Here is a 23,690-nt window from a genome sequence, read left to right on the forward strand (position 1 = left end):
CATCACATGATTCCCTTTTTCTTTATTTATATTAATATATTATTATTAATATCTATATTATTGCTAAAAATACCTCACTATTTCTAGATCAATCCATATCTTATTACAATATTTAGTACACAATATATTAATATTTTTAAGGAATAATTATACTTTACTCTCTTGAGATTTTGTGTAATTATCCTTAGACTGTTGTGGTTTGAGAAATTACATTTAACACCCTGAGATTTGCTTTCGTCTAATAAATAAGTCTTTCTGTTAGCCAAAATTCATCGAATTTGCTAATATCAACAAACAATGGAAAAAAAATCTATATTTACATTCGATTGACTTATTATCGATTTATTACAGGTCAAATAAATATTTTTATAACCAAAATACTTCTCATACATCATCGCGCATTAATGCATGGGAGGAGGTTATAAGGGAAGTTTAATAAAAAAAAACCTGCAATAAGTCAGTAATAACTCAATCGAGGTAAATATTAATTTTTATTCAGTTTTTTTGTCAATGCCGGCAAATTTGATGGATTTTGACTAATTGATAGACTTATTTATTAGACGTAAGCAAATCTCATGAGTACTAGATATAATTTTAAAGAAACGGAAGTATAATTATCCCTATTTCTTAAATCAGTCAACAATTTAAGACAAACAAAAAAATAACATATAAAATAAATCTTTATATCCATGTGCCTCAAACTTATAATCTGTTGATCATAAGACCTCTATCCCACCCCTCAAACAAAATATAGTTGGTACAAGTATTATTGACTATATTATTCTACTTCAAAGATACTTTTGAAAATTCACTATTTAATTAATTGTGCCAAAATTTATTTATGTTAATAAGACGAATTTAATGTTAGCCGTAATAATAATACCCACGCTTTTAATAAGCAAATTGACGCATTTATGAGTGGATGTTTTTCTAATTTAATCGTAAATTTGAATCATTAATAATTAATATTCGTAAATTATCAATAACCAAATATATAGAATTAATTAACAACTAGTATTACAGTATATCAACAATTATTGTTAAAGTAGACTAATGCACACGCATTTGTGAGATCCAAACTCCAACTTTACCAGCTAAGCTAAGTCCCGTTAACTTATTGTGCAATATTAATTTTACATTTATCAAACAATATATTATTTTTAAAATTATTTATTAGAAAAAATGATAATGTTACGTCAACAATATTTTAGATAGCCAATTTATAGATCGATCCACTTATTTTTTAGGTACTAATGAAATAATATCAAAACGCATTCGTTACAATCACATCAAGAATCATTTAAAATTTTGTTTTCAAATTGTTTGCGAGTTAAAAAAAAGAATTATGAGTTCGGCTTCTCATGCATTAAAATTTGAAAAATGTCTCATTTTGAACGCTAAAAATGTATAATTTATTTAAAATAAATAAAAATAGCTTGTTTTTTCTAATTATAATTCGTCGTCATTATTACCCTCCAAAAAATGACGAAATGTAGCTAAATTATTGTGGTTTTTGAACACCCCAAAAATATCTTATATATGATGCTGAATGAATAGTTGCATATTAAAATTATTACCTAAATATTTAATTTAATTATTATTATTATTATTAATCAACACTTAAGTTTATGTATTTCTATTATTATTTGCAAGTGGGCTTCATATATTAACTCCAATTTGCACACCACATGCACAAAAGAGGGGTAAATACAATTTTGTACTATTAATTTAGACATACTATTTCCAGTGGTGGTGTAATTTTTTGCACCTAAAAAAAATAAGAGTAATGTAGAATTTTGGATCACGTGCACTAGGGTTTCTATTTAATTGGACAAAATAAACCCGGTTCAAAAGAAAGGAATTTACTTTGACAAAGAAATAAAAAGGTGATTAATATTAATTAAGTATTTTTTCCAGAGTGTCATTTACAACTTTAGCATAACCACTTTTTTCAATTTTAACCTATTGATAATTTTCAAGAATGGTTTTTTTTTTTTTTTTTTTGATTTAGAAGAAAAGCATCCAACCAATTCATTCATAAGTATTTTGCTTTTGATTTATTGTGTTAATTTCATTTAATTTAATTCTATGTGTTTTTAGGGAATCAATTTTTCTGATAATAAGGTCTTAATTAAGTGGCAAAATTGTGACCTATGACTACAGGGTTTTTGGATTCAGATTCCTTCCATTTTTAGGTTTTCATCTATGTGTTTTATAATATTTGTTAATTAATCATTTAAATATTGATAATTAATATTTATAATGTAATGATATCAAGGTGTACAATGGGCTGGGTTGGCTTGAGATCGACATCGACAGCTCGGCTCAAGGCTAACCCAATACTATTCATGATTCATTTTCGAGTGACCCTGGAGTTTTAGATGGACTCTAATTGGGTTCATTTTTAAACTCAAGGCCGATACATGGAGGAGCCCGATTGAAGCCCGAATTTAGACCCAATTGAGTTTTTTTTTTTAATTTTTTATGAAATTGATTTATTTTTTTGAATAATTAAATCATGATTGTTTTATGCAATAAATAAATAATAAATCAAATCAAATAAAAAACTTATAACTACAAAAAAGAGTAGTTAAAACGACACAACTTAAATAATAATTTAACTAACAAGCTTACAAGATAATAAATTTAAATAATAACAAGCAAAAAAAAACTTGAAATAAAATTTAAAAAAAAAAGAGTACTAATGAATTAATATACTAAAAGATTAGAAGTAAAACAATAAAGATAAAACTTTTAGAGTTTAAAAGTTTTTAAAAACATAATAATACAGTCAGCCTAAAAGAATAAAATGAAAATTAAATGTCATGCATTATTAAAAAATAACTGGACCAGTTGGCCAACCCACTAATTTGGACCAAACATGACCTAAGACTGGTAGATCACATGTGTCCTCCCTCCAAATTAGTCCACACCACCAAGACGGAATCACCTTCATTGATATGCTAGTTGAGAGATTTAGTATAAGCCCGCGACATCAGTATGCAACGAAAGCAAATAAATAAATAATGAATACATAAACATAAAGGGGACAAATATCCCACGTCAACCAGGCTTTCGTACACGTTAAGGCAAATTAGTTGACGGACTGTCAAAAAGACTTTAGTATTCAAAATAGAATTCCTGAACTTTTCAAATGTTTTAAACTTGTACCTCATTAAGTATACATAACCATAACATGAATCGTCATCGATAAAAATTATGAAGTAAGAGTAACCGCTTCTACCTAGAATACTTAGTGGTCCACAAACATCTTTATGAATGAAATCTAAAAGATTCATGCCAAGGCTACTTTCTCCTACAAATGATTTTTTAGTCATTTTCCCGCTAAAACAAGATTGACAAGTTGAAAAATCATCTAAATCATTTATTTCTATATTCTTAGTGTGAACCAACCTTTTAATCTATCTTTGGAAATATAACCTAACCTATCATGACACTACCATGTCTTACTATCTAAAGATTTCAACCAAAATGCATAAGAGGTAGACGTATTAAATGCATATGATGAAGTTTGGCCGAGGAAGCAATTCTCAATTATTAATATTTTATCAAAAAAATTGTTCATGAAACATATTACAATAGACTACTGTTAGTTTGTCGGTCACCTATTTTAGCACGTTATGCAATTTATCACACATTGCATGCTCATATATATATATTTTCTACATTTCTTAATTTATTAGAATATTTCAGGGGCGAAACCCACTTCAGAATCCAACTCACGGAGTCGAGGTCGTGTCCTGTGGAAAACATTATAGCAAGGCAAAGATTCGTTGAATTTATCTATGGCAACCTCTCCATACATGCAGTTGATTATGGAAGTGATACTCCCGACCGTGGGAATATGTGGTACCAACTCTTGGCAAGCATGGGAACCCCGACCCTATGCTTAGGTTTTTGGAGTCTTGGGAGAGCTTTTGCTTCCTCCTGCCTTGCAACTCATACTGGATAGCGTAGTTATGCCAAAATATAAGCTGTTGTGGATTCTTGGGATTCATGTTTAGTCGTCCATTCTTGGATTCATCCATAGTTACCGCTACAAGTTAGAGAATTGCTATCCCACCATACGTAATAGACTGATAATTAGTGTTCTTCATGCTTGGCACCCAAGCCATGTTTGATCCATCATTCCAAAATTGTTTGTTGTCATGCATGATTTACAAATAAGTCATGCTGATCAGAATCTTGATTAATTCTATGGTGTATGAACATGGGTGACCTCTGTTCCTACTCATCACACCTGCGGTTAATGGATGCTTTCTTCAATAAGTGGCGACAAGTCTTGTACCACTGGTTGTGCTCAAAATCAGATTTTGAGCAAGTGACCGAGTGGTATCTTGTCCGGAAAGAACTTCCTCCGGAACTTGAGGAACGAGCATATTCGATACAGGCTTATTAGCATAATGGTCTGTCTTTCAACCTTGTTTGTGTTTCCATAATCTAAGAGCAGGACATGCAGGTTCTGATGTTAACCAGAATTGTGACTACTTGAAATATGCATGTGGGATGTTTAATTATACTTGAAATATGCACTCTGAATCTTGATCTTATGAATCCAGAAAATATTGAATTTTGGAGTTTTCTGATTCGAATGCAGGTGTAGCATCAAGTTTTGAGTTTAAATTCGAGAAGTGAGCATAGCAATATGCTCAGCAACACATATCAGGAATGTTTATTCCAGCTTCTCTCTAAAATGAGGTTTTGAGCTCAAAAACACACTCTAAAACAAAGAGATATATAGCTAGGGATAGCTCATCACTGTAAAGGTTTTTAGTGCTTTAGAGTGACTTAAAATATAGCCTAAATTAAAACTGATTTTTTTGAGATTTTTTATAATTATAAATATCTCATTATTGTTTGAAAATTTTCAAATACTTCTCTGAAATTACAAATATTCTAACAAATTATTTACCTATTGTGACATCCTATTGTAGGGTGATATTTGTTAGGGTACTATAATTAATTTTAGTAGGGTATTTGTAATTTTTCAAATAAAAATGAGGTATTTATAATTATATATAAAACAAGAGAGCCCGTTATAATCTAACATTTTTACTGTTCGCAGTATTTAGGAATGTGGCCTACTTCATAAGATGATGCAGCAATACTCTCTGCGAAAGCTATCAAATCCATATTTTGTATTCGAGTTTCGTGAATGTATTGTTTACTGTTACAATAATTTCTCGTATTTTTTTTGTTTTCATCAATGGAGGAGTGTAGGGGTGCTAGTTGGACCAAATTAGATAATTTTTCAACCCAACCCAATGTTTGCGATTTTTAGAGAGTCTCACCCAAACCCAACTAAACGATAATTAAAACCACACTTCGGGGACTAATTGAGTTTTGACGATTTTTGATGTTTTTGGTATATAGTTAATCACTTGAACAATCATATTAGTACTTCGTCCACAACTTATATCTTTGTTACAGTTATTTTGTCATAATAAATGTATTTTTCTTTAGTGATAGTTAGCAATATTATAAAAATATGAGATATCAATTACAATATCGAAAAGAATAAAAACCTATGCATAGTTATATATTTATTATAGAAGAAAAAAGCAAGTGTAAAACAACTTATCAATTTTTTTTCGGATTAAATTAAATAAGAAACTGATCATAATAATATATAAATACTAAATAAATATTATTTGGAATAAAATAAAATAATTATGAAAATAAATTATAATAAAATAATGATATCATCTACTATTATTATTATTATTATTTGATTTGAAATAATCGATATATAATTAATTTTTATGATATAATTCTAAAACAAAAAAGGAAAGAATAATTTTGTTAGGACAACTGATACCACCTATATTTCGAACTTCCAACAACAAAGCGAAACCACCCACGCGAATGTGAAAACAATTCTTTTTTATTGTAGAAAGTTGAAACCAAGTGATGAGGCTGATCCACCCACCAACAACACAACTGCAATTTTGGAGAGAGGGTGCGTCTCACTCTCACTCTCCACCACATCTCTTAATTACTTCCAAGCCCAACATCTTAAAATTAAATTCACAAATTCAGATATAAGATCTAAATCCATTGACTACCTATACTATATTTTATCTTGTACAGCTTTCAAGCAAATACAACATTTTCTTTACAGCCTATCAAGGGATAATTATGATTCTTGTCCTCGAATATAATTAACGTGTTTATGCTACTCAAACAATTTGATGTTATAATTTTAGTCAAACTGTTACTATTTTTCCGTTACTTTGCTGTTGGAGTTGACGAAGCTCAACACATGCCGTGCATCGTGCAGCAAGTTGAGAGGGGGAGAAACAGCCCTTTTCCTCTTATTAGTTGGTCGTCTTCAAATTTTGGTACAAAGCACCCGTTTTCTCTAAATTTTCCGAGTTGCAATTGGCAGAGAGAATGGGCCCAAATTTCTTGAACTCAGCGTCAAGCTGAGCTACCGTCACAAAACAAACTACCTTCATCCTGAGCATCGTTACTCTCTAGTGCGATAACAGGTGTGCGATGGGCTGATGCTTCAGAGCCTGAAGCCTCTGCTGCTGGACTATCGGATGCAAGTAATGTCAGGTTCACTCTCCTCCACATCCCTGCATTCATCAACTCCACGCAGCAAACATCGGCAACTTGAAGAAAATGGGGAAGATAGGTCCTGCGGACCAAATTAAAGAAGACCAACGAATGAGAGGAAAATGGCTATTTGTTCCCCAGCGTACCCGCCGCAGGTGCACAGATGATAGGTCCTGCCTATCAATGATGCACAAACAGAAAATGGAAATAGAAATAGTCTCTAACAGTAGAACCAATGATTTCAACGTGGTTACATAATAAATCTGATTCTCATTGTGAATAAAACTTAGATCGGCCAAATAGGCCCAGCAGCAAAATCTTGACCATATCAAAAGTAAAAATCCCACAAGCAAGCCACAGATGATTGAGACGCATATTCAACAGGAGCAAATAATTACACCAACCCAAAAGAAGAAGAAAAACATGCAACCAAATGAACAAATCTCTATCCAAAAGTAAACATGTATATTCAAAAGAACAAAATCTCTGTCTGCTCAATTTTGCAAACCAAAGAGGTTAGTGCAGAATTACATCAACGATGAGCTCTAACACTAGACCAAAAAAATAACAAAAATAAAGTAAATAAATTAGTTCCATATGATTAAACCAAGTTTCCCTCTTTTACACGCAGATAACTTGCAAATATTCTACTTTAGTAAACCCACCAGGACTTGCTACTACACAAAGAACACTAGCTCTTCCGCCACTTTATTTTGGGCAACTTTGATTAGTTTTGCCCGGGTTGAAGGAGATCCAAAAACCTATATTCCGAACTCTTTGAGTCTTGGCTACAACTCTGATCAGAAGGATTGATGGGTGGTGAAATAAACTGACAACTTATTCCAATCCCATGCATCAAGGTTGGGGGACACAACAGCAGCTCCCACAGCCAGCACCGCAATAGTAAAGAACATAGCTTTCACACAAGCATGGCCACTAGATAGCCTTCCTGATAGTGCCTTACAGTATTTATCTGCATCCTTGAATATAGCTTGGTTATGAACGTCCACATCGCCACTCAATGCTTCCTCATTCTGTAAATCGAGGCCATAAAAAAAGTAAGACAAATTCCAGCTTATTAGATGATGGCATAACAATCAATCTCTAAAATACATGCCAGAGTTCAAAGATATTACAATCCTCAACACAGTTGAAAAGGCTCATTTTCCAATAACTCAACATGAATCAGAAGATAAATATGCTGCCGACCTTTTGTCTGAAACTCTTCAGAGTTTCTCCAAGTGCTTGAAGAGAAGACTGTTTTGAAGAAAGCTCCTTCCAACCCTCAGCAAGCTTCCTCAAGGCGGCAACACTAGCCTCTATGTTATCCACATAAATCTTGTCCTGCGAAATCAAGCTTAGTATCATTGATAACTTGGTTTTAAAGAGTGAACACTCCGTAACCGGAAAATTAATTTTAAACAGAACTGAGCTGTATAGATATAAAAATAAAAGGCCTAAAATGTGGTAAAAGACCCTGTAAAACCTTCTCACAAGCAAAAACAGATGGACATTGGACAAACTAAGACCAACCAAAATAAAAATTGCATTCACCATTGCTGCAATCTTTCAAGAGATATCACTAAAATTAGAGTGTGTAATATCAACTAAAGCTTACCCACTGCTTGTAGCAATCAGGATTCTGGCTCAAACACCATATGAAGATGTTAGTTGCTTCCGCAGCTAGAGCTGGGTTCCCTGCAGAGCACCACTTATATCAAACGCTCTTCAAGGTCCTTAACTAATTCTGAAGAAATTTACAGAAAGTAGTTCAACATTACCTTCTCCAGCTGCTTTGACGGTAAAACTCTGTATCTGCAGTGCCACTTGCTTCATCGCTTTGCTTCCAGCAGAACCAGCAAGAGCAACCTCTTTCAGAAGGGGGTAGATCACCTCAAATCTTTCAGTAGCCTATGATACATGATTCACCCCTTAAAAATTTGTACATAAGAAAAATATACTCCAAAAGGGTACATATGGATGAAGTATGTGAATGACTCGTACCTTAACTCGTGCAGAAGAAGCAGGAAATGTTACATGTAACAGCAGGTCAAGTGCCACAGGAGGAATGAGGCGCTCGCCCTTCCTAACAGCATTACTTACTAATATGCTACGAGCTTTTGGTGCAGCCACAATTCTGATAGACGGATAAGTAGATTATATCACCACAATAATTATCAAGCAGAGTATTATCATCAAGAATTGCAAATGCCAGAGGGAATCCAAGACTTCAAACCTTTCCACTATCTGCAAAACCAAGTCCCTGGTCTGCGGATTAGACCCTGATTTTCCTCCAAGTATGGGTAAAACATGATGTGCCCATAAATACAACCCCACAGCCAAATCCCCTTGACATGCCTACACAAAAAGGCACAGCTTGAGCTTGGTATATTCAAGCTACAGCAGAAAATATCAAGGCATGGTCAACAGAATTGATGATAAACTGGAGTATTATGCAACTGCTGACCTGAAGTATCATCCATGCAATAACTGGAAGCTTATCTTGTCCTTGATACTTTGCGTTTTCACTCAATTTTGGCAATACAGTAATTAATACATCAGGTTTCCGGCGTAATACCATTGCTAAAACTAAAAAGATGGCAACCTGTAAAATCAACAAATTAATAAATGGATAACAGAGCACCAGACAAGACACAACACTTGAAAAATGAACAATAAGTCCTTGTAGGTCGCATAGGTAGGAAGGAGAACAGAGCAAATTAGCAAGTGAGGTAAGACCATGACAGAGAAGTAATATAGAGAATGCAGTGAGTACAGTGTAATGGCATCAGACTGACAATGAATTGTATCCTAAAATGCAATAAAATATACTCCATATGAAATAATTCCAAGGAAACAAGTCTTTACCTCTTAGGGAGGAACCCCTAGAAAGAAATCAAACTGCATCACAGTCCTCAAATCCTTCCCATGATTAGATCGACAAACATATACCGAGAAACCAACAGAAAATCACTTATCCGACACAATGCCGGAGAAGTTTTTGAAGGCTCAAACTTTAAACAAATTAACTAGGTGCCGGATATAACACGCACCACAAGCCCAACACTCTTAACTCATCTGACAAATTTCATAAAACTTTGATTCTGATATATTGGACTAAGAAGTTTTCTTCCTGTCTTCTATTTGTGCAATGTATAATTATGTTAGTGTTGTGGCATAAACAGAAATTTCGGTCCAGTTCGGTTCAGTTTTACCGAATTAACAGGTCTACTGTTAGCCAAGAAAAAGCAACTTCTTTAAATAGGTCGAATCATTGGATTCAGCAACTGAAAGAGAGCAAACAGCAGAATCACGAATATCTACCTGTGACTTTGAAGATGCTGGCTGCCCTCCTTTCTTTGAACCCTTAGACCCCAACTGTTGGGAAGCCAAGTCAGCAAGAATGCCATCTAACGACCAGACCACGATGGTCCCTAATGCCTCATAGGACCGATGATTGATCCAGTCAACTGAGGTCTTGTAAACAGACTCAGAAATAGAAGATACAGGGACCTGTTTGCAAGAAAAATAAAAGGCAATTAGCAGAGTCTAAGTAGGTCCCCTAAAGCCTCAAAATATTCAGAAACTTAAACAAAAAACTCAAAACATATCAAGCACACGTACAATGGCATCTTAAAAGCCTATCTGGTACCAGAAAAAAGGCAGTAAGCCCGGATAATGATGGTTGGTTAATGGCCATCGCAATGAAGGGGTGTCAAATAAATTTTCAAAGCCATGGCCTGGTCCGTTAAAAAAATATTAGAAGGTGGTATCATGAATGTCTTTTCCAACAAACAGGAAATAGCCTTCTAGTCCATCACATAAAGTAAGACTTTTGTGATATAGTTCCAATATCAAAATTTTCCTTCTATTATTTCCCAGCAATGAAAGTTGTAAACATGCACTAGAAAAATTTTCCCTCTTTTATCTAGATTTTACCAAGAAGCTCTTTTTTAATGTACATTTCTTGTGTTTAAAGAAAGCATCATGTTCACCACGCTGGTAAATATAATCATGGAACAACTGCATTAGAAGAGAAACACAAACACATAATATTAGATTTCATGGGTTTGTAACCGCACTTCTCATTCTAAGCCTCACCCTCACCTTACATAAAGCAAACTCATGGTAAATGGAGCATCTAATAAGTCTTATAAAAAAGAACTTGAAGAAAACAGGAAGAGTTGGCCAAGCAAAGATCACACATGCCCTCAAACCAAGAGATAAAATAATCAAACAACAATAGCCTGAGCAAGCAAAAGAATGCCAGCCTATTATAGTACTAGTAACTAATAGTATGTCATTACCTGGACATCAAGGTGAAATTTTAAGATCAAATAGCCCACACGGTTCAGAAAATCAGGATTTGACATAGTATGAAAAAACTTTGCTTGTACCATATTAAATGAGGCAAAACCTCACATGATGTATGGAAGTAACCAAGTAACATTAGAAAAATAAAAACTAAAATCTAAACTAAGGCATTAGAATCAGAACAGGAAAAGTATCCATGAAAACTTTGGAAATCAATCCAGGACATAATTTGCATTTTCACAACAGAAGTCAATAAAGAAGGGCTAGAAATATATCAATAATTTCATCCGATTTCACTCACATCCCAAGAAAGTCCAAGGTCATCGAACGAGAATCCAGCTAAGAAACACTTAACATCATAAAATGAATGTTACATATTGTTTATTTATTAAAAGCAAATCAAACTTCCTAAATTTACTAGCATCCATGCAGAAACTCCATCTACTTCAGCCAATTAGCAACAGCTAAAAATTTACAATGAAAATTTTCAATTTTAACATAAGAGTGATGCTTAGAGCATGATAAAACATTTTCAGCTTTCCAAATTCCCGCGATACTTGATTATTTATACCAGATTACATACCACATAATGCAGTGTGCAATTACAACTATTTAAACCATCTAGCTGCCTGAATACTCCAAAATTTCAAACACAGTTGATCCACAAACAAATAAATACACAAAACCTGACCAACTCACATCGGCAATTTTTGCCACGGGAGACTCCCTGAACAACTTCAGCCAGGGAAACTGCGACGCACTCACTGCAGAAAATGCACGCCCAAAATAATCCGCAAACCTCATCAACTGTATATCTTGCTGCCCTTCATAGGATTCCTATCACCAGAAAAATCCATAAATTTATTAAATTCCACCAACAACATAAACGAACTCAGATCCGAGAAAAGCAAAAGTTACCGAAACACTAGAGAGAAAAGCGGCGAGATCATCAGCGTCGATCTTCGCGGCAGCCTCTGCCACAGTGACTTTAGGCTTCTTAGCCTTCTTTGGCTTCTCCTTCTTATTCACCTCGGCCACATTATTCTTAACATCGGCATCGCTGCTGGCATCATCGTCCTCTTCTCCTCCATGGTTAATCTTCGATCTCCTCGGAATTTCATCCTCATCGTCATAAACCGCAGCGGCACGCTGCGCCTCCAATTTACGCCGGCGCTCCTCCGCGTGCTTCTCCAAGCCCTTGAAAACGCCGGTTTTGTCAGGTAGAATTCCGGATCCGTTAGGTAAAGCCCTAGATGAATCGGAAGCCGCTTTCTTATTCTGAGTTTTTCGCTGTTTCTTGGCGTAAGTGACCTTCTGCCAGCCGTGGTTGTTATCCTCAGCGCGGTTGATTGGCTCCGAGGCGAGGGAAAATGATTTATCTTCTTCCATTGCAGGAGGAATAATGAGAATCGATGGAAATTGTTTTCCTTATGGAGAGGGGAAATCAGAGGGGAAAACGGATCGGAGAATAGCAAGGGGTTCGGTCGGAGGGGAGCCAGTAAATAATAAGGGTGGATCCGTGTGAATCTAATTAACCTCTGTCCTGGACGAATTTACAAAGATGCCATGATCGAAAATCCAAACGTGGAGCGACCCGGACCCATTTGTGCTTTACAACGAGTCCGGCATCAAATGGGATTTTTCATTTTCTTTTTTCCTTGAGGAAAAGAATCACTCTTTGATAGCGATTTTAACAAACAAACAAAATATAATATCTTACCAACTTCAAAGTGCTCCCATTTTATTTTTTGATTTACTATCTAATTTAAATTCTCTACGATTGTATTTGGATTTTTCTATATTAATTTTAAATTATATTTTATTAAATATAGATAACTTCAAATTTTTTTGATTGTATTTAAATTGATGGATGTGTATTTGAATAAGAATTTAAATGACTTCATTTAAAAAAAAAATTAAAATCCATTCGTATTCATCAAAACATAGTTCAAAGTATTTGTTATTAAGAATTTGAAATTCAAATCTTTCTATCCGAATTTAGTTGCATTTGGATAATTTTAAATTTAAATGATATCAAATCCTTCAATTTTAATTTTAAATTCTTTTCAAATAAAATCATTTGATGGGGCTCGAACCCATGATCAAGAGGTCACATGGCCTCAACTTCACCTAAAAAAACAATTAGTGGAGCAAAATTTTATGTTTTAAAAATTATATATAATTTGTTTATTATATAATTCATATTATATGTATAAGTATAGTTTTAGTATTTCCCCTACATACTCAATTATTAGTGTGTATATAAAAAATTCATCTCCACCTCCCTTTGTTTTTTATACGTAGAGAGTAATAATAGATTAGAGCAATAAATAGCTCACCTATATATTTACTACTCTATTCGTAGCTGGTGTGGCGGGTGACTAAATGAAAGAGAAGGATGATGATTATGGCTATCTATCTACTACCAAATACCAATTAAAGAAACTACCTACACAAATCAAGATTCATATTTTTGTGGTGCTCCCTAATAATACTCATATCACATAGCTCCAAGACATGTCCTAAATATCACATTCTCCTATTTAGGCTTATCAATGAATGGACTCTGACACAATGGTATGCGATTAAGTATCACTAAGTACATTCAAATTCTAAAACTGCTTTATTATATCAATAATTCAAATCAATGAATATTTTCGAATGAGATAAAAAACGACATAATAATTATAGAAATAAACATGCATCCACATTCATGTGACTCCGACTTACAATCTTCGTATTGCGTAAAAATATAAGTGGTGGAAAAGACATATTCAACATTTTCAATTTATATATGCTAATATAATAAGTAAACTACTTAAAATACGAGAAAAAATTACTATTATAGATTTGATTATCACAATATATATAATAATTTAATCATGAATACATATGCGCCAAACCTTATCTTATCTTACATTCATGTTCATATTTATCTTACTATAAATGCGAAATACTATCGTCTACATATTATGCATATTTATGATTAACAAGTTGCATAATGGTGATGGATTTAATATACATTTGCTATACATCAGGGCATGTTTATATTGTAGATTGAAATTAATACGTGATAGATAAATATATGATAAAATTTATATTATATAGGGATATTATAGATATATATTTTTGTTTATCTTAAGATGACCAAACTGATGACTAGTTGTTGATAAATTAGTCCAATTTACCTTGATATTTTAATAAAAATTGTTTTCTTGGGAAATCATTACCAAATAAAACAAAAATTTCCACAAATCCAAGTCAAAATTGTACACCTTCTCCATTCGATTGGACATAATAGTCAAGGAAAAAATAATCACATGTGGTGGACTAGGCTGGATTTGTAATCCCACCAAATTGGGTGAAACTACAATCCAGCAACAATAGTCGTTTAGGCTTCGGTGTCCGAATCGGGTTGCCCACTTAAAAATAAACAAGCCACAAAGCTGAATTGTACCCAATATTTAGGATAATTCGATTTGTAAACATGTCAGAGTGAAAAATATTTTGTGGCATGAGAGTTATTCTGACTATTGTCATAATACTTGTTGTAACTTCACATTTCGATTTCGACAATTTAATCGTATCTATTTTAAATTAATTATCCACGAATTAACTTCAAACATATTGTATTTATAATAAATTTAAGTGTGCTTTTAAAGAAGGGGGGGGGGGGGGGGCTTACTTACAAGAAATCGTATTTTCAATAGCCTTGGATATTTTTTCATCTTTTGTTTTTTTTTTTTTAGCAAAAGTAGAGAAAGACAACTTACAATTGTACCAAAAAATTTGTGCTTGAACTTGTTCAGTGACATTGGTCATATAACATATTTATAGAGTCGGTTAAAAATCAAAGCCCTTGATCTTTCATTTAAGTGCTTAAACTACAGTGAGATCGTATTGTGGAGGGTGAAAGCGTGAAATTAATTTTATTGACCATCACCTTTTTTTTTCCATAATACCAAAAGTGGGACTTATTCAAGGAAGCAAAAATAAGTTGTTTTCTTGTTCGTGTATTTGGATGATGGAATCTTAGTGGTTGTTTTGGTGTTGATGGAATCTATGATAATCATAGAGTCTTTCGTTTTTGTTTTTTTTTTATTTTATAGTTAATCATAGAGTTGTTTGCCTTGGTTTTGTACTTGTGACATCCTTGTTTGTCTTATCAGAAGAATAATAGGGAGAAGCATGGATCCACATATATAATGTCATGCAATGGTAGTTACTTGATGCAACTATAGATGACATAGTTGGTGCTTTACCTGAAAAGTAATACAAGTTGAACTTGATGACTAGATTTCGGGCTTTGAAATTTCATGATAAAAATTTTTAATCATTAGATACCTCGAAAATTTGCAATATTTACTGACAAGGTATTTAGGCCTATGATCGTCCGCAATAAAATGAATTCCTTCATTGTGCATTTAAATTTATGAATTTGAATTTGAAGTAAGGATTTAAATAACTCTATTTGAAAAGAATTTAAAATTCATAAATATTTAATAAAACATAGTTTAAAATTAAAATTAAGTATTTTAAATCCTTTAAATTTAGAATTATCCAAACACATTCAAAGGATTTGACATTAAAGAATTGAAATCCATAATTTCAAAACTTTCAATCCAAATGCAACTTTATGTTTTCTTAGACACCAAGTGCAATAGGAAACGTAATCTATGAATTGTTGTACAAATCAAATGCGTTTCCACACGTCCATGGCTTTGCATGGTTGTTCTTCCTATGTGCATTTGTGTTCTGTTGCTTCAATAATTTTAATTAATTGATCTTTCGGAGGTGTAAATTTCCTATTATTCTTTGAATTTTGGGACATGGCACTCTTTCTTATGTTGTTAGGAATGGATCCCATGCACCAAAAGTGGTGATCATTATGAAATTTAGAGTCGTAAAATTTTTTCTACTATTTTCTCTTGGTGTCGACTGATATCAAATAGTTTTCTTGGAGGATCTCTCTTCCCTGGTGTTGCATGAAATGAAATCATGGCAAAACTTAAATTTGCTCCCTAGTGTTTACACCATCCTCTTCTAAGGTTAGGTATAATTAAACTACCCTTATACATCTCTATGCACGTTAATGTATGCGATGGTGTACATCTTCACCTTTATAAGGACAGTTTGATTATGATAGATTTGTTTGATCTACAATAAATCAGTAGCAATTCAATTGAGGGTAAACATGAATTTTGATTCAATTTTTTTTTTGTTAATATCAATAAATTTCATAAATTTTGACTAACAAAATAATCTACTTATTGGACAAAAATAAATCCTAAAAATACTAAATGTAATTTCTCAACCACATAACATTATGTTTAAAAAAAATACTCTATATATAAAAAGAAAAAAAAATTAAGAGGTATAAAACGGGTCGAGGGTAATTGATCCGGGTCGAATTATTCGATCTCCTGAGACGATCTCACTGCAGATGAACTAACTCTTCCGAACCAGATTTTGGGTTTCCTGAGAATAAAATACGAATCGTGAGCTCGTCGGGCACGTCCCCGACAATGACCCTCCGACGCTCAAGTTAGGTTGATCGAGAGAAATGTTTGCGATCTCAAAGTTCAAGCTCAATTAATGCATAACAGTTACCTCATTTTATGGCGTATCGGGGTCTATTTATAGAACACAGCTGTACGTCAAGTAGTGGGCCACGTGGCCGTATCTTATCGGCGTGTGTTCTGATCGAACGACTGTCATTGTCCGGGTTTTCGGTCAGTCTGTGCGATCCGGGTCGGGTCCTCCGCGACCCGCCCGCTATAAAACACGCGGATCCTGATCGCATAATGAATAAAATACCCTTAATGAGAGTTAATTTGGTCTTTTCCACAGGGGTAACATGCGTATACCCATCAGTAATTTTTTAATCTTCCCTCCTCTAATCACAACCACATTACTCAAAAGAATACAAGTGTGCTACCTAATAAACATCTAAAGTTGTCTACTCTTTCCCAAGTGGAGTATATAGACCAATACTCAACTTGAGTTTATAGCAAATGTGGTTGAGATATCGTTGTTTCAAATACAACATCACTTTTAATAACTTAATAATAACAATAGCTTACAATGTTGATACGCCTCAAATTATTCACATTAAATATGGAACAAAGTTAAAAGTTTTGAGCATCCTTAAGAATTTTAACTCAAAAAACAAGTACTCTAGTCTATTCAACTACACATGGATAAGATAATAATTACAAGCAAAGGGATTCTGTTCGAAATTATAATATGTCATACAGGTTTATTTTCTTGTCACTCGACGATAAGTTAACGTATTTATAAGTTTTCATTTTAAAATTGTGATAATCTATATAAGGGTTAATCATATTTTGTCATTCGAATTATGACCGTTTTTATACTTTAGTATCTAATTTTTTTTTTTTGCTAACTTACCATCTCAACTTTATAAAATTTTACACTTTGCTATTTATAACTGTTTTCAACCAAGTTTTTTGTTGAAAAAATATCACATGCAGTGAATATGTGATGTCTAAGGGTTATGTACTGTGATATTTTTCACATATGCATAACATGCGATGTTTTTTCGACAGAAAAATCAACAAAAAAGACGATCATATATAGCAAAGTGCAAATTTCGTAAAATTGAAATGATAAGTTGACACAAAAAAAAATATTGATAATAAATTGTAAAAGCGGATATAATTTAAATGACAAGATGTAATTTACTGTATATATAAAGTTGTCAGTTTTAAAAAGTTTCTTCTTAGGGTTTATAATTTGAGTATTTCAAAATAATTTCAAATGACCCATTACCTAATACCAAGAACGAAAACCCTAATTTTTCCTTGTTGATTTCTTCATTAATATTTATTTACAAAAAAAATTATCAAAACCTACTAAATTATCTAATAAGCTTGTTTTTAGATGATATAATATAAAATACCATATTTTAATATCATATAAACTAAAATATGAGATATTAACTAATAATTCTAATTAACAATGAATTTTAAATATTTATTTATAAAAAAAGTATCAAAACTTACTAAAAATTAATGCTTAAGCTTATTTTTAAATAATATAAATAAAAATATTATATTTTAGTATTATATGAAATTAAAATAAGAATCTTTTAATTAATAACTTTTTAATATAAACTTGATATAATATTAAATATGCACTTAAATGATATATATATATAAAATGAAAGAAAAAGGGAGTGAGTTTTGCGAGCCGGCTCGCGAGCTCAAGAACACAATGTATAGAGCTCGAGCATGCTCGAGCTCACTTTGCACCCCTAATTTAAACCTAATTAATAAAGGTGAGAGTATGCATTGTTTTAAAAAATACATAACTTTTTTTTACCTATAAAATTAATACAGTGAGCTTTTAACTAAAAATTAGAACACATGGAGGTTTTATGCAATTTACCCAATAATAAACAAGTAAATAAAAAGAACACATTTTCAGTAACAGAAAAAAAAGGAATAAATACATTTTTGGTCCTTAAAATATTATCACTAATACAATTTTGGTCCATAAACATTTTGAGATTACAATTTTGGTTCTCAAACTCGCGTCAGTGAACAAAAAAAAATGCAGCCCGACAAGAGAAGTCTCCCAGTCTCCCCTCTCTAATCAGCTCCAAACCCTACTTTTCCAAGACTTGAGCCATCACCGGTGCGTCTTCAAGCTCCGTCGTCGGTGCGGCCGACCTGAGAGCTACGTCGTCGCCTCCGGTACACCTCTAAGCTAAATTGTCGCAGCCGTTGGGGCTATCCTCCTTCTTCAGGTACTTTTCCCTCATTCTTCTCACAACAACCCCTCTCATTTCTCTTTAAATGAGCGGAAAAGCATTTCGATTGGTTCTGTGAAAGTTGTGCAAGTGATTATAACTAATAAGATTCTATTTTTGTGTTTTGAGAGTGGATATTTTTATGATGGTTATTAATTGGTGAACTGTTGGCGGAGGGAAATGTAAGTTAGTGGACTTGCAATCTAATTTTTGCTATTTTGCTGTTAAAATCGAGAAATTAAAACATAGCTAGATTGGTCCTCTTCTTTCTTTCTTCTTCTTCTTTTTTTTTCTTTTTTTCTTTAAAACTGAGGCAGGTTGCTGCCTCTATTTTCCTTTGTTTTTTTGGTTCAACAGAGGCAGCAACACGAGGCAGCGTTGCTTCCTTTAACTGCATTGCTTCCTCTGTATCTTGCTAACAGAGGCAGCAAGTTGCTCTCGTTTTTGTAAAACACACGCAACCTTTTCTTTCGATTTATTTTTCATTTGTTATTTCTCTAACTTTTATGTGTTCCAATAGAACGTGATTGAACATTGGCGATTATCTATTAAAAAGTTAAGTTGTAAATACTGTTAAATTGTCTTGTGTTAAAGGTGACTCCTTTTAAGTGAATTTTGAATTTGGTAGATATATCATTAAGGATTATGGACATGCATTGTATCTACATGTTGTAGGGCAAATATCTACATTCAAATATCTTGCATTTTCAATTAAGAAGTGTGATGCTGTGCTTAGTTGTTTCTTCTATCTTGTTAGATTTTCAAGTATTCAAGTGACCTAAAGTGGTAGCTTTTGACAATTTTGTTTGAAAAATGAAAATGATCTTCAGTATTATTCATCTTATTATCCATTTTGCCTCGACTCATTTTATCATTCCTCTTTTCCTTTTCTCTTCATCTTCTTTTTTATCATTCCTCTTTTCCTTTTCTTTTCTGTCAAAGACAGCAGTTCCACCTTCTATTTCTGTTTTGTGGGTTTTTTTTGTAACTTTCTTTCTTTAAGTTGTTTTTATACATTGTAAGTGTTCATAACATTAAAAGTTAAAGTTACTCTATAAGTATTGTAAGAGTTATTCCTGAAACATTTTGATGAGGCTAACATTGTTCTTTTGTCTATTAATTAGTTTTGTTAAGAAGCTGTGATTCTTTATTTATTTTTGCTTATTTTAATTTTTCTTGCTGAAATTGTTGATTTGTTAAATAACTTTCAGCAAATTGATCATTACTTGATTATGATGAATTTTATTCTTAAGTCTGAATAAGTAACTGTTTGTGTGTTTTTCTTGTTGTAACATGCTAATGATCTACAATGTAAGTTATTTTTGCTAATGTTGTGCCATGCTGCTGAGAGGCTTCCTGCACCAAATGTAGTGCACGAGCCTTCTAACAATTATGATCCATTATCCACTAGATGACCCAAAGTATTGAGTATGTTCAACCACTCCGAAATTGAGGATAACATTTTCTGAATCTATTTCGGATTAAATGTTTAATTATATATCACGCTACTATTTATTTACTGTAATGGCCTTTTTATAAATTATAATTTGAGTTCTGAATTTTCATCTCTTATTTCACCACATTCTCCATCCAATCCCTATGCTAATACATGTTCTGTAATTTACAGAATGCCCCGGAAACCAACACGGCATAATCCATCCTCAAGACATCGGCCTCTCACCTTTTCCGCATTTGGTCGGTCAATGGCCATGGCTATACTGAGTAAGAAGGCCAGGCGAGAGATTCATGAACCCAAAGATCTCCCAACCTCTTCTGGTATGCTTTTCATTAGATTTGCCTGCCTCTGCTGCTTTGAGTTGTTTTATTGTGCTGCTAGTATTTTCTTGTCAAAATTAAATGCCACAATGCTAATGTATAGGAAATGGTTGTGTAAACCACGGCAAAGATAAAATGGAAGAGTCCAACTCTTCAGACAGTGAAGATTTTGAGGTTGCTTTCACCTTTTGTTGCATTTTACTGTTGTTAGTCTATACCAGATAGGTTGGTTCATTTCAGAATATTCTTAATCGATTAGTTTATTTGTTTGGGAAGGGAGTTGTTCAAGCAGATTTTGTCTTCTTTGATCCAAAACCTGGTGACTTCCATGGAGTGAAGGTCCTTCTGCAAACGTACCTTGATAATAAGCTGTGGGATCTCAGCAGCTTTGTGGACTTGATATTGGGACAACCTACGGTAGGAACTGTAGTCAAGATAGAGAACGATGAAGATGATGGTGTATACTCTGTTGTTACTGCTCTTAATTTAGAAAGATATAAGGCAAGCTACTGCCTCTTCCCTTTTTCACCCTCTTATTTGATTCCAAGAGTTGGATTTTGTCTGCTTCTGTTGGCATTTTGAGTTTTCTTGTACAATGGCTAAGCTACACAAGCACAGTGTGTATGTTCCCCCTTTTGACATAAAGTTCATTTTTGACATATTTCAGGATAGCAAATGTGTAATTGAGCTAAAGGATTACCTGCTTAAAGTTTGTGAGGATATGGATGTGATACCTAAACTAAGGAATTTAGTGGGAGAGCATGCGAAGGATGTTGGTCTTGTGGTCTCTCAGCGTGTCGTAAATCTTCCCCCTCAGCTTTTGCCTCCACTTTATGATGCTCTCTTTGATGAAATAGAGTGGGCAACAGAAGACGAGGTGAATGACAATATTAGAATGATAGAAATAGCTAATCTACATGAGTCTATTTCTCGACATTCTCAAAATGACTGGCTTTTGTTGATAGCTTTCTTGTTGATGTTCTCATCTTAACTTTGTACTTATGTATTTTATTTTTCTTTAAGCCTACAGTAGAGCTCCAGAATTTCTTCCGCTTCAAATTTTATCTGATTATGAGCAAAATATACAAGGTAGATTCTTCGAGGAGCACCGATGTGCCATTTATATTGGATGGATCTTAATGAGCATATATTGATTGCTCCTTCTTTATGCATGCCCATAGCACAAGAACGCAAATGGGAAGAAAGGGATGGCTGAAAGCGGAGAAGAAGCTGTAATTTACATGAAACCTGAAGATGAAATTTTTCTTGAGGTATCATGTTTTTTAGTTTGCTAATTCTGTCTCCTGGGCTTTGGGAACTGATACATTTTAAAATGGTTCTGCAGCTTAGCTCATGGTCCTTCAGCTTTCCCTTGCATGCACAGCAAGTCACAACTAATGAGGCAAGTATTCTCAATTTCACTGTATGATAACATCCCTAAAATCTTGATGTAAAGAGTGTCAACCAGCCTTGTATTAGGGAAACAGGTTATTACTGTAGTCCATTTTAGTTTGGCTCAAGGTTCTCCTGCCTTCCTCCTATCGTACATGTTTCCTTGCATTGTTAACATTCCTAAAATCTTGCTGTAAAGAATGTCAACTTATTTAGGGAAACAAGTTATTACTGTATTCCATTTTAGTTTGGTTCAAGGTCCTCCTGCCTTCCTCCTATCATACATGTGTCCTGACATTGTTAACTACAATGTGTTATGTCTGTGTGCTTGTGCATGAATATGTTTGATGTGGGTGTCGATTGGCGTGAAGGTAGACTTGTATCCAACTTGGCCAATTGGGTTACATGTTTGCAGCCTCTGAAATATAGTCATAACACTGATATATGGTATTTACAGCACTAGCAAGTCGTTTGATCCTTGTCTTCATTTTCTGTCAAGTATCTGACTGCTACAAGGAGGTATAGCGAGGACTAGTATAAATACAGTATCATCACTTATTTGATCTATTTCAAGATGAGTTACTTCAGTGTGCATACTTTGCCTGACCTTTTGCTTTCGAGCCTCTTTTGTCAGTTTCAACTTCTGATGCTTTCAACATCTCTCATTATCCAATAATGCTCCTTTATGTGTGTCATTCTTACTTCAGGCTGATTCTCTTGACTCATAAAGTACAAATATCTAAAAGTTATCATATGACAAACTGCTTCATGCTGTTCCCAATTCTCACTACTGCAGCTTAAAAATTATCGACTGATGGGTCTAGTGATGGTTGTTGAAGCTAGCAAAGTATCTACATTCAGAAAAAAGTTCCATTTACTGGTAGATGAATGATATCATGAGAGGTTCCATCAGGTACACATTTTGTTATTTGTTTTTCGTTGTTTATTCACTCCTTTGCTGCTAAAGCTTTTTATTTCATTTCAGATAGGTCTGGCTGCATCTCGAGTCTTTTTTGGGTATGTGGTTTGCTTTGCGTGAGTGGATATGAACAGAGCTACCAGATTCAGATTGTTTGTACGTCAGGTCCAAATATATATATGCATCCAATACCTGGCAGACATCTATAAGTCATTTGGTACAAACTGTCTTGTGGTTCACTGCTCACTCCAAAATGGATTTGATTAGCCAAAAATTATGTTTCTCCTGATCGACACCGGGGGTAGGCTTTGTGCAAGAAATTTTGGTAGTTAGGTATGATGGCTTTTGTTGGTTCTGATGAATTTACGCAACACTCAAGCAATGTGTATGGGAGCTCATTTCTACCTCTTAAGACAATTTTAGCTTTAATCAAACTGTTTTTTTTTTAATTTTTTTTATTATAAATTATGGAAATCACTAAACTTTTACATAAATTTATAAGTAATAAAATAGATTGTATAATGTATATTATATTATAAATATACCAAAATATAGTATGAAATTTTATTTATTGTTATAAATATAAACTGCTGATTAGTTTGGTAGTGATATAATTAGTAACTTGTATAATTTTTTTTTTATTCTGAACAGTTTAAAGTTATTGGAAAAGTATCAATTATCTGAAATAATGCAATTGAAATACATAAAAATATTTTATAATTAAAATTAATATATGTTCACAATCTACAAAATATATATATTTATAAATGTTAGTATAATATTGGTGTAATTATCATCTTACATTGTTGAACAATATGAGTTAATCGGGCCATCAACATTCAGATCAGATCGTTAGATGTAATAAAACTTACAGAAAAATATGTTTGGTAAAATTTTAGACTTATTGGATATATGGATGTTAAGATATCGTAC

At 33.2% G+C, this 23,690-nt stretch overlaps 2 protein-coding genes across 4 annotated transcripts; one reads left to right on the top strand and one right to left on the bottom strand.

The window, feature by feature from the left end:
• Nucleotides 1–7,028: 7,028 nt before the first annotated feature.
• Nucleotides 7,029–12,394, bottom strand: LOC105156229 (transmembrane protein (Protein of unknown function DUF2359, transmembrane)). Its single transcript, XM_011072303.3, has 10 exons — nucleotides 11,815–12,394; nucleotides 11,596–11,733; nucleotides 9,907–10,095; nucleotides 9,050–9,187; nucleotides 8,819–8,940; nucleotides 8,587–8,719; nucleotides 8,364–8,493; nucleotides 8,201–8,280; nucleotides 7,792–7,926; nucleotides 7,029–7,616 (listed from the first exon to the last, which is right to left on the bottom strand). Exons 1-10 carry the CDS (start codon nucleotides 12,283–12,285, stop codon nucleotides 7,383–7,385), a joined length of 1,770 nt encoding a protein of 589 aa, XP_011070605.1. The 5' UTR covers nucleotides 12,286–12,394; the 3' UTR covers nucleotides 7,029–7,382.
• A 6,034-nt stretch (nucleotides 12,395–18,428) lies between these two features.
• On the top strand, nucleotides 18,429–23,191 carry LOC105156230 (CDK inhibitor P21 binding protein). 3 transcript variants are annotated; one of them, XM_088876298.1, is made up of 10 exons: nucleotides 18,429–18,667; nucleotides 20,298–20,446; nucleotides 20,550–20,620; nucleotides 20,723–20,947; nucleotides 21,114–21,323; nucleotides 21,470–21,535; nucleotides 21,628–21,717; nucleotides 21,792–21,848; nucleotides 22,635–22,751; nucleotides 22,806–23,191. In XM_088876298.1, the coding sequence occupies exons 2-9, from the start codon at nucleotides 20,299–20,301 to the stop codon at nucleotides 22,728–22,730; spliced, it is 963 nt and encodes a 320-aa protein (XP_088732424.1). In that variant the 5' UTR covers nucleotides 18,429–18,667; nucleotide 20,298; the 3' UTR covers nucleotides 22,731–22,751; nucleotides 22,806–23,191. The 3 variants fall into 3 exon arrangements, with proteins under 3 accessions (XP_088732424.1, XP_011070608.1, XP_011070607.1); XM_011072306.3 differs by having other exon boundaries at nucleotides 22,828–23,191; XM_011072305.3 differs by having other exon boundaries at nucleotides 18,430–18,667; nucleotides 22,824–23,191.
• The last annotated feature ends 499 nt before the right edge of the window (nucleotides 23,192–23,690 follow it).

Source organism: Sesamum indicum, linkage group LG2 (genome assembly GCF_026168435.1).
Source record: "Sesamum indicum cultivar Baizhima isolate 11 linkage group LG2, ASM2616843v1, whole genome shotgun sequence".
Taxonomy (NCBI): Eukaryota; Viridiplantae; Streptophyta; class Magnoliopsida; order Lamiales; family Pedaliaceae; genus Sesamum; species Sesamum indicum.

Excerpts from the sequence above, each read along its gene's own strand:
- LOC105156229 (XM_011072303.3), bottom strand. The coding sequence starts at position 12,285 with ATGGAAGAAGATAAATCATTTTCCCTCGCCTCGGAGCCAATCAACCGC. Across the intron at positions 8,941-9,049 it reads TTGCATGGATGATACTTCAG|GCATGTCAAGGGGATTTGGC; the intron begins GTCAGCAGTTGC and ends CTTTTTGTGTAG. Across the intron at positions 7,927-8,200 it reads CTGATTGCTACAAGCAGTGG|GACAAGATTTATGTGGATAA; the intron begins GTAAGCTTTAGT and ends TTGATTTCGCAG.
- LOC105156230 (XM_088876298.1), top strand. The coding sequence starts at position 20,299 with ATGCCCCGGAAACCAACACGGCATAATCCATCCTCAAGACATCGGCCT. Across the intron at positions 20,621-20,722 it reads CAGACAGTGAAGATTTTGAG|GGAGTTGTTCAAGCAGATTT; the intron begins GTTGCTTTCACC and ends TTGTTTGGGAAG. Across the intron at positions 20,948-21,113 it reads TTAATTTAGAAAGATATAAG|GATAGCAAATGTGTAATTGA; the intron begins GCAAGCTACTGC and ends GACATATTTCAG.